Source organism: Hemicordylus capensis, chromosome 1, assembly GCF_027244095.1.
Source record: "Hemicordylus capensis ecotype Gifberg chromosome 1, rHemCap1.1.pri, whole genome shotgun sequence".
Lineage (NCBI taxonomy): Eukaryota > Metazoa > Chordata > Lepidosauria > Squamata > Cordylidae > Hemicordylus > Hemicordylus capensis.
Window position 1 is genome coordinate 441582429 of NC_069657.1, and position 10521 is coordinate 441592949.

The following is a 10521-nucleotide window of genomic DNA, read 5'->3' on the forward strand; positions in this document are numbered from 1 at the left end:
TATGGGGGATTCTTGCATTTTGCACAACTGTTCTCCTGCACAACTGCACACACATTCTGTTACAAATCAGACAAAACATTGTGCAGTATGTCAGCCACTCTTATTTTTACTTTGCTGGGATCATTTAGACCCCCAGTACCCTGGATGTGTTGTATTTCACTTTCCCCCATTCATCTGCTTTGGGGTCTAACAGACTCCAATGCCATTTTAATGAAGCCATCCAGTTTTTCAAAAGCCACAAACAGGAGGGGGCTGTTGAAACACCACTAAACAACTGACCCTTTTATTACAGAAGAATATGTGAAGCATGAAGGTGGCACAAGTTGGAGGGGGGTGAGTTTAATACCATTCTATGACCCCAATAGCGCAGGAGATGCAGAACAAAAGAATACCAAAGAAAACACAAAGGCTAGCAGCACTGTTCCTCATGTAATATTTGGGGAATTCACATAATTTTCGGGGAATTAGAAAAATACAAAGGCAAAAATGCATTAGCCAATAAAATATTGTCATTACACTACAAGAAAATCAAATGTATGCCTAATTCTGCCTATCTTAGGCTTCGTGGTGCCCAATTTCAACCCATCAAAAATTAGTTCTGTGTATTCTCTAAAAAGGTTTCTTATAACACGAATGCTTACACAACAAAGACGACCAGTCATAATAAGACAGTTATTACAAAAGACATTTATAATGGTGCAAAAAGGGGTGCAAACACTGGCAAAAAGGCTCAGCCTGGTGTTAATATAGAGTGGGGACCTTGACGCAGATACTGGACCTTTGAAATCTCACTTCAAAAAAAACAACAACAACACAGAGACACACAACTTTTTAGCTTTGGCAGTTTGTAAAGAAGTTTGAAATGGCAGGTGTCCGTGTCTTCAAAAATGTGCCTGTCTAGATCTATAACAGACATGTAGAAACCCCATATGAAGATGTCACTGTTGGCACAGACCTGGGACTGATGCAAAGAAAACAAAGCAGGCACTCCTCCATGAGTTCATCTCCCTACCTAGCAGGTTCCTCTAAAATGATGGCATCTCCCTGCCCCTCTCCTTGGCTTTTATTATACTGGCTGAGATACTACACGGCATCCCACCTGCCTTTCAATGAAACATGGGCAGAGCTGCGTAAGAGTAGCCATGCATTGTGCAACTCTGTTTGTGCAATCCTTGCATTTGCACAAGAGCGCTCTTGCACAACTGCAAACACGTTTCGTTAAAAGGCACATGGAACGTTGCCCAGTATGCCAGCCAACCTAATCTGAGTGGCAAGAATTAGCCTGTTGAGAGAGAGAGTAGGGAACAGGCTTGTTCAGACACGCTGAAAACCCCATATTTAAACAAACCATGGTCCTGGCAGAATTCTTGCTGTGTGGAGGGGGAGGGTTGTGTGCGTGCGTGCGAGCGAGTGTGTGTGTGGGGGGGGTATCATTACACATTTCACTGCCAATGTCATTCAATCTCCATTGCCACCCCTTGAAAAAACATTCTTCTGCATTGCACTGACAAGATATACAATTCAGAGTAGAAACCTTTAAAAAGCGACCATCTCCGTTAATGCTAAAACTGTGCACTTTTGACAAAATACTTAGGAACAGTGAAGTCATATCGAGTTCAGTTCTAAAACTGAGTACTAAGTGGCAATTCGTAGTTGGCAGCCTTTTGACAAAAAAGCAGATTTAATACGATATGCTAAAGTTCAGAAATAATACTCTGGGAATTGTAATAATGCCCACTGTACCATGGAGATTAGTAACCTGTAAAATTGAAAAAAGATGAAACGGACAACCAAGGAGATGGCAGAGTCAGACCTGAAGTCGGGTCTGCCTCTCATCTTGGCTGATGCTTGTTCAGTAGACTAAAAGCAAACACACCTCAAGCATGAAGGGTTTACACATATACTGTAGAGTGCAAGGCTGGGCAAACTCCACCTGTGGCTGAACGGCGACGACTCCCATAATCGCTGACTATTGGCCACAGTGGATTATGGAAGTTGTAGTACAAAGCAATACAAAAGATCAGGAAAAACTGCAATAGGGTCCTGGGTTAATAATATTTCACTACCAAGGGTGAGAATAGAAGTGGGTATTTTAATAACCTACTCGTAGTCTTCCTCAGTGACTTCCCAGGTATTCTTCTCATGAGGACATAGCATGTGCTACTGGGTGAGAAGGGGACCTTGGAAATATTATGAAAATTTATTTGGATCCAAAGGAGTCTGGAGGTGCAATGCCCTCGTGAGAACAATACATGGGAAGTCACTGAGGAAGACTACGAGTCGAAATGCGTATGACTCTATAAAGATCCTCAACGACTCAAAATCACTGGGAACCACATGGGTTTGTAGGCTTTGTCTGAGGACTTTTTACAACATTTGAACTTATTACCTAACCAGCATACGTATGTGGACTTCTAATGTATTGTGATGTTCTAAAACAATCCTTATTAAGTTTCAAACAATTTTATGCAGCATTATTAACTTTTATTATTATCCATTTATATCCATTTATATTCTTTTGTAGTTCTATATTATTAACCTAGGACCATATTGCATGTTGCCATATTGCATATTTCCCTGATCTTTTGTATTGCTTTGGTTTACCTTTGGATCAGGTTCATACCCTGCTTTGTTTAGTGTATCGGGTTGTAGTCCAAAAACATCTGGAGGGTCAGGTTTGCCCATCTCTGCTGTAGTGCATTCCAAAATGCCTGATGGCATAATTTGGCCTTATCATGTGGCACACTTTGTCAAGAAAAAGTTAGCCACCATTGTGGCAGAACCCTGGACTGCCCTCAGCTCCCACCGGCTACACCGAGGGAGCTGGTATCTGCTTAGCAGAAGTACTGTCAAAATCCTGCACCAAGTCATTCGTGGTGTGGTAGTTCATGGCAATGTAGGACCTGGCAAACCCAAAGGGAGAGCTTGCAGGTTGCAGGCTGTTGGGAGTGCTCACTTCCTGGGATGGGCAGCTGTTATAGATGCTATAGTAAGGCTCAATGCGGGTGTTCATGGGGGTTGAACTACTCTGGCCTCCGTATGGCTGCTGGCCGATGGAAGCTTTAGGGCTCAGCATGCTTTCCTTGGAGTGGCTAGGGCCACAGGCTTGGTCCACAAACTTCTTCTGAGGCTTTGGAGAGAGCATGTAGGCTGAGTTGGTCTCGTGGTGAGAGGACTTGTTCCTGTTGGCCTCCAGGCTCCCTCTGCCCACAGCTCGGAGCCTGGTCTTCTGCTTGCAACAAAAAAAGAGGAGAGCCAAGTACTGGAGGCACCACAGGACCCTCCTCCTCAACCCAGCACTGTTACGGGAATATATAAAAGGGTTCAATCCAGACTTGAAAAAAATGAGGGTAAATCCACACAGTTCGAACTGGTAGAGGATGAAGCTACTGTTCCTGGACAATACGTCCTGCACCAAAGAGATCCCCAATGGGAGGCAGCAAACTAGGACGGAAAGGACAATTACCACACACGTTACCACAGCTTTAGAGTCTTTGGCTGTGGACAAGTTGACGGTGGACACCAGCTGGAGTCTGCTGGCTGCAGATGCCGGCAACTGGCTGAGGTTCTTCCCGTAGCCATGGGTCTGGACATGCTGCAGTTTGTTGTAGTTCTGATTTCTGTACAGAGCTGGCACAGTGCACTGTACCCCATCAGCACACCCAGCCATAAGAGGTCCAGAAAAAGGCTGAGGCCTGGACGCGTCGACTGTGATGACCGGAGGGCATTTCCTCACTTGGGCATTTCTCCTCAAGGCCTGGGCAATCATGATGTAAGAGACCGAAGCTACCGTCACACAGCATATGAAGTCAATCACATACATGTAAGGGATTATCTTCCCCTCGCCGCTGACCAGACTGGAGATGGGAAGGCAGAGGCGGGATTTGTGGGTTCTCATGGTGGCCAGTGTGGCAAGAGTGAAGCTAGTGGCCCACAAGAGCAGGGTGAGCAAGAGAGTACAAGGGAAAGAGGCGGTCTGATTGGGCTGCTTCCCCAGCACCATGCGCAGTCGGTGAAGGGCGATCACCGCCACAGTCTTGAGGGACATGATGATGAAGCCGGAGCTGGTGAGATGGAAGGTGAAGCAGAAGGCATCTGGAATGCCCGCTGCAGAATCCAAGAAGAGGGCAAAGGTGAACATGGGAGCAGTCACGCTGCAGATGAAGAGGTCGCAGAAGGACAGGTTGAGGATCATGAAATCAAAGTTGGTCCTGAACTTCCGGAAGGCCGGGTCAAAGAAGGACAAGAAGACAATGAGGTTGCCATAGGAACCCAGACAGAAGATGACAGCCAGTAGAAAGGTACACGTGATCAGGGTGGCTGTGTGGATGATTTCCTGGAGATCCCCCTCGAACAAAAAGGTGTCATTGTTGCCCCAAGAGTGTGGTGGCAGCTGCGGTGAGGAGTTGGAGTGCTCTGTCCACTTCGCCTCAGCCCAACCAGTCAGGTTCATCCTCACAGGAAGCAACACTCTGCTCGGGTCCTTCAGAACCCCCACATCAGAAACTTGAGGTCCATGGTGGGTAAAACCTGTTTGGACAAACACAACCCCCACCCCCCAACCCAAAAATAAGTCAACAGGCATGAGAGTAATGTCTGGCCTTAAAGGGAATGCCTGTGTCTTTGAAAGACGTTGGGCATTGCGAAGAGGAAGCCATCTCTGCCAACGTTACTTGTGCCTTGCATCTTGTGCAAGGTAGCCCCATCAATTAGTACATGTCATGAGTCAGCTCGGGGGGTTGATTCCATGGCGGAGGGACAAATGCTCACTGTGATTTTTGGCAAGGTCTACAACCCTAGAGATGGAAAATAGATGACAGCATTCCAATACTTTCTCCCTTCCCTTCCTCAGCTTTCAGAGTGTTATTGTGCTTTTATTGTCCTGACCATTGGGCCTAAAGGTAAAGAAGGGTAAGCTTTGGAAGCTTTTGATTGGTTGTGGGAGGTATTTTTTGGTAAAGGTAAAGTGTGCCATCAAGTCGATTTTGACTCCTGGCGCCCACAGAGCCCTGTGGTTTTATTTGGTAGAATACAGGAGGGGTTTACCATTGCCTCCACCCACGCAGTATGAGGTGATGCCTTTCAGCATCTTCCTATATCACTGCTGCCCAATACAGTATCAGTGGGTATTCGAACCGGCAACCTTCTGCTTGTTAGTCAAGCATTTTCCCACTGCACCACTTAGGGTGGGTTGGCCCACAGCAGCCAAATTTCCAGTGATGTTTTAAAAACTTCTAAAAATTTTAAAAACACAAAAACTACTATAAAATTTTTATTACTGTTGTCAGAGGAATGAAAATGACAATTGGCAGGTATGTCCTCCACAGATTATTCCATGGAGAGAATACAATTTGTTCATTGTTACCCTGACCCTTCCCTCTGTGCAAAAATGACTGCAATTTTACCTGAACCGTTTGGGGGAAGGGATAGAGAAAGGGTGATGATAAGACAGACAAAGCTGTAAGTGCAACAATGCTTCCTTCGTGTACAATCCCATGTGGTCAGAGTCAACTTGTGAGCATTTAAGCCCAGACAAGTGACACGACACTGACCAAATACTTGGACATGCAATTCTTTCTCAGAGCAGGAAGAAGCCATAGTTCAGTAACAAAGGACATGCTTTGCCACAGAAGGAACCAGGTTCAGTTCTAGGCACCTCCAGCTAAACACACTGGCTGGCAGACAGAGCAGGATGCACCAGTGCACTGAGAGGAGAGGTGCTCTGACCCCCAGACCTTGGGGACCCGTCCCGTGGCCTCCAAGATCTGGGGAGGCTCCAAGGGGCCAGGGGGGCTTCTGGGCGGCCTCCTGCTGCCCCACCGCTGCCCCACCACCCCAGCCCAAGCTGCCAAAAGTTACCTTATTTTTCGCCACCAATGTGCGTGGCTGGGGGGCAGGGGGGTGGAGGTTGCCGTTTTCAAGGATCGCTGGGCCAGACAGGCAGACCCAGTGGCCACTCCACCTGCTGCCCACGCCTCCACGGGGCGGGGGGAGGCCTGCTCGGTTCATCCTCTCGCACGGAGACAAGAGAGGTAGTAGGTGCCACCCCCTCCCTCAGTATCCCGTTGGCCAGCAAGATAGGGGAGGCAGTTTAAATTGCAGTCACCATTTTGGGATGGCGTTTTCCAGCCAGCAAGGAGGAGGAAGATCTCTCAGAGGATCCCTGGAGGAGTTCAACCGGCATGGCCCCATCCAAAAAGCAGAGGGTAGATCCAGAAGAGGGGACCAGTGGCCATGTGGGGGGGCTCCTCCAACCCAGGCATCCCTGTCTGAGTTCTGTTCCCACTTGGCACAGACTGAGGGGGCATCGGAGCTGGCCGGAGCTGAGGTGAGTATCGGGGAAGGCTCTAGCCATGAGGCTCTTGAGGAAGAAATGGGGGAGGGAGCAATTACGGGAGGAGACACACAGGAGCAGCACCGGGGTGAGGAAGTGGGAACAGGGCTGGAGGAGGATGCCCATGACCGGCCCCTTGGAGGAAGGGGGGGGGGATTATCTTCTCATGCAAGCCCTGAGGAAGCTGAATGGGCACTTCAGTTCTATTTGTTCACGGCAACGGCTTGCCCCTTGCACAGTACCAGTTCATTACCCTTTTCCGCTGCAGGAGGCTGGGCTGCGCTCTAGGGACTTTAGTGCCCATCCTTTCCGCACTAGGGCAGCTTCCGCGGCGGCGTCCTTAGGGCATGGCAAGCAGGGCAACCGCCCCAGGCCCCACTCTTTTAACCCCGATTAAAATTAACTGGAAGGGGGCCCCCCACTGGCTGATTTGCCCCGCACCCCGCCAGGGTTCTCTAAGGACAGCCCTGCAGCTGGGGCCCACCTGCAGCAGGTCCAGAAGACCGGCTGTTGGCCTTCATCGGTCTATAAGGTGTACCTGAGGGAAGGGCTGTTTCTGGGCAGGGGCAGCTAGGAGGGTAGGGTCTGACACCCCCCTTCTTTCTTTCAGAAGCGGCAGCTGAGGTGTGGGTGGCCTCTGTGTGGATCGTGGGACACAACATTGCATAGTGGGCAGCTATGAACTTGCCGGATTGGAGCTTGGGCCTGGGGCACAAAGTAAAAATACACTGGGAAGGCAGGCAAGGCCTCCAGTGGGACAGGTTTATGCCCCTCCTGACGGTGCTAGGGGATATGGGGTCATGTTCGCCCCCTCTCCCGGGTGGCCCCTTGGTGTGAGGGAGGTAATAAAGAAAATAAGGAGGGGTGGAGCTGGGGGGCCCTCAGGAGCTGGGGGGTTCTTTGAATCCACTCGGTTATAGGTACACCCCTGTATGAGCGTATGCCCTGATCTCCTGGTGGTGCACATGGGGAAGAATGACCTCGAATGTGCAACTGGCCTGGGTGTTGTGTCCTCCTACCTTTCACAGGACCTGGCAGAGATGGTGAGGCTGTTTCCGGGCACCACCACATGTATCAATGAAATGATCCCGAGGCGTCACTGGGCAAGCGCCAGGGACCCAGAGGGCAGGAGCGTTCCAGGAGAAAAGCCAACAAGGAAATGCAAAGGAGCCTGGCATGGTCTGGGTTTTTTTTTAATCCTGCAGAAAGGTTTTACCACGGAGTGACCAGATTTCTTTAGGGAGGATGGTGTGCACCTTTCAACCACGGGAGCAGGAGCGTAACTATAATAGGGCAAGGGGAGACATTTGTCTGGGGGCCCATTGCCTTGGCCCTCCCCCCAGAGGCAAGTCACATGACTGACTCCCCCAGCCATGCCCCTGCCCAGGCTTCCTTCAGTTGTATTCATCCTCCAAAATTGATGTGAGCATTAAGACCTGGAGCTACCAGAACAGCATGTCTTTCTCTAGGACCATTAAATGACTTGCATCGTCCACAATTTACAAAACCTTAAGATTTCTTTACTCCATGAGCTGAGCTTCAGTGGTGGTGGTGGGGGGGGACATTTTAAAATCTTGTCTCTGGGCCCACTCCAACCTTGCAACGCCCCTGCGTGGGAGGCAAGCTTTACATCGCCAACCTGCGGAAGGGCATCCGGAAGGTGCTGGTGGCTCAGTTTCGTGGTGGGACTGGGGGTGGGGTGAGCACCAGGATGCACTCCCTGCCCCATCTGTGGTGGGTTAGCTGGATGACGGGATCAAAAAGGGTAGTCCTAAAGGTAGAGGGATAAAGGGACCGGGCTGCAATTCTGGATGCAGAAGAAGGTGGCCAATGGGCTTCAGTCAATCCCCAGCTGGCCGGCTGGGGTGGAGAAGGACTGACTGTGGCCCTTACCCCTGTTAACCTATTTGGCCGGGTCCCAAGAAGGGCTGAGGTCTGCCTGACCCAGCTTTGAAGCTGGCAGGTCAGACCAGAGCCATTAAAGGTGCCCTCATCCTGCCACCCAGCCACCAGCAGGAAGCCCGTCTTAAATGCTGCTAATTCTAATAGAGTTGTGGGCAGGGGCGTAGCAAGGTTGGAGGAGGCCCAGAGACAAGATTTTAAAATGGGCCGCTCACTGATATATATACACACACAAACACACTTCACAATATATAGTGCACTCACACTCACATCCCCATTATGAATACGGTGAATATCTTGTTCACATTGAGTCTAGTTTTTTTACGCCCTGCTACTGCCGATCTCCAAGAGACTCAACATAATTCAAAGGGGGTGCAACACGGGCGGGTGGGGAGTCATGTGACATGCCTGGGGGGGGGGGGCCTAGACGACTGTCTCCCCTTGCCTGACGGTAATTACCTCCCTGGTTGTGGCTCAGCACCTGCCGGCTTGCACCCAATTCCCAATACTTCTGTGCCTGGCCTCTTCCTTCCTATCAGCACAACTACTCAGTGCCTGGGAGAATCACTTGGATGCATCGGCCCCTTTTTTCCATCTAGTAAAAGGGAGGAGGAGATCCTATGCCCTGCGCGCCAACCCTCCTCTCTTCACCCAAGACAGAGCAAAGCAGCGCGGGGGCGGGGGGGGAGCATCCCCACCCCACCTCCCGCCCCACGCATCTCTAGCACCACTCCGAGAGGCAGGGGCTGGCTTGGGCCTAGGAGTTCACCGGGCTCTGGCTGGCCTGGCCCGCAGCTGGGCGCCGGTGCAGGTCGAGACCTTGGAAAGGCCGAAGCAAGCAGCCCCTGCCTCCGCAGCCGCCTCCTCCCAGGCCAGGGTGCCCTCTGGGGCAGGTGGCGGCCCAGCTCCCTTGTCTGCCCCCCACCCCCAGCTCAGCAGGCAAGCAGTCTCTCCTTACCGAGCGCCGAGGGCTTGGGGCAGCAGCCTGGCGCAGCAGAGAACGGCGGCGACGGCGGCGGCGTGGAGCATCCCCGGGCCAGGCAGAGAAGGAGAGCTCCGGCGGCGGCGGATCCCGGGTGGGGCCGAAGTCATCAGGAGCGGCTCGGGCTGGGGCGCTGCGCTGGTGTGTGCGGGGGGTGGGACGAGGCGAGGGGGCTTCTAGCGCCTCCCGCAGACACGCACGCGCCGGGGGGCGCTCCTTGGCGAGGAGTAGAGCGCAGCCACAGCAGCAGGAGAAGCCCCTCACTGCGCAGCAGCCTCGGCGGCGGCGGTTCGCCTCAAAGATCCTCCCGTGCCATCATCATCATCATCATGCCACACACACACACACACACACGAGAGACGCAGTTACCTCACGCTGCCCCACGTAGCGCAGCCCGGCCAGGCTCCCCCGCCCCTGCCTCCCATTTTGCGCTGCGGACCCCCGCCAGGACCCGCCACCCCACCCCGCACTCCCCACTCCAGCTCAGGGGCGGCGGCTGCAGCTGAGTGGCGATTCGGACTCTGGTGGCGCGCGACGACCCTGGACTGCGCGCAGCAGCCTCCGCTCCCTCCCCCGGCTCCGGACGGAGCAAAGCCGCGGCGCGGTCTGCACGCGCTGCACGGCGCTCATGGCACCTGGGCGCTCTCTGCGCCAACCAACCGAGCCGCGCGCCCCCTCACCTGGGTGCCCGGGAACGGAGCGCCGCACGCTCCCCACACAGAGCAGGGCGCGCACACACCGCACGGCCAGCCACGCTCCAGTCAGTGGCCGGGAATAACAACAGTCTTCGTTGTTGTTGTGGAGTACCTGGCTGTGGAAAATTACTCAGCACATTTTGTCCCCCTTCTTTTTTTGGAGAGGGGGTGCATTTGGGGGAGAGACGTAGGAGAGGCCGTTTTAAAAAGTGTGGGTGCACACAGGATCTCCAGTTGTTGCTGGACTACAGTTCCCATCATCCCCAGCAGAATTAAGCACAGCCGTGCCTGGGGGGGCTGCCCAACTCCGGTCCCCTCCCCCCTGCAGACGGACTACAATAACTCTCACCATCCATCCTCAGCCACGGCCATAGTTAGGGATGGTGGCAGCTGCAGTACAACACCTGCAGGAGGGCCAAAGAATTCTGTGCAGCCCAGCTCACAACTATACCATAAAGCCCTTGGCTCGTCCCCCCCCACGTTTCCAAGGGGCCCCCCAATACCTGCTGCCTGTGCCATTTGGGGCAGGCGCTCTTGGGGGTGCCAAGTATGGACGTAGCTAGGGGAGAGGGGGGCTGTGCTCACCCCTCCCTCTGGCGGCCCCTCAG

The 10521-nt window shown here is 52.5% G+C and overlaps 1 protein-coding gene across 1 annotated transcript; it reads right to left on the minus strand.

Moving 5' to 3' along the window:
- Positions 1–416: 416 nt before the first annotated feature.
- Positions 417–10050, minus strand: GPR75 (G protein-coupled receptor 75). The gene is made up of 2 exons (XM_053245641.1): positions 9195–10050; positions 417–4530 (listed from the first exon to the last, which is right to left on the minus strand). Exon 2 carries the CDS (start codon positions 4451–4453, stop codon positions 2810–2812), a length of 1644 nt encoding a protein of 547 aa, XP_053101616.1. The 5' UTR covers positions 4454–4530; positions 9195–10050; the 3' UTR covers positions 417–2809.
- Positions 10051–10521: the final 471 nt, after the last annotated feature.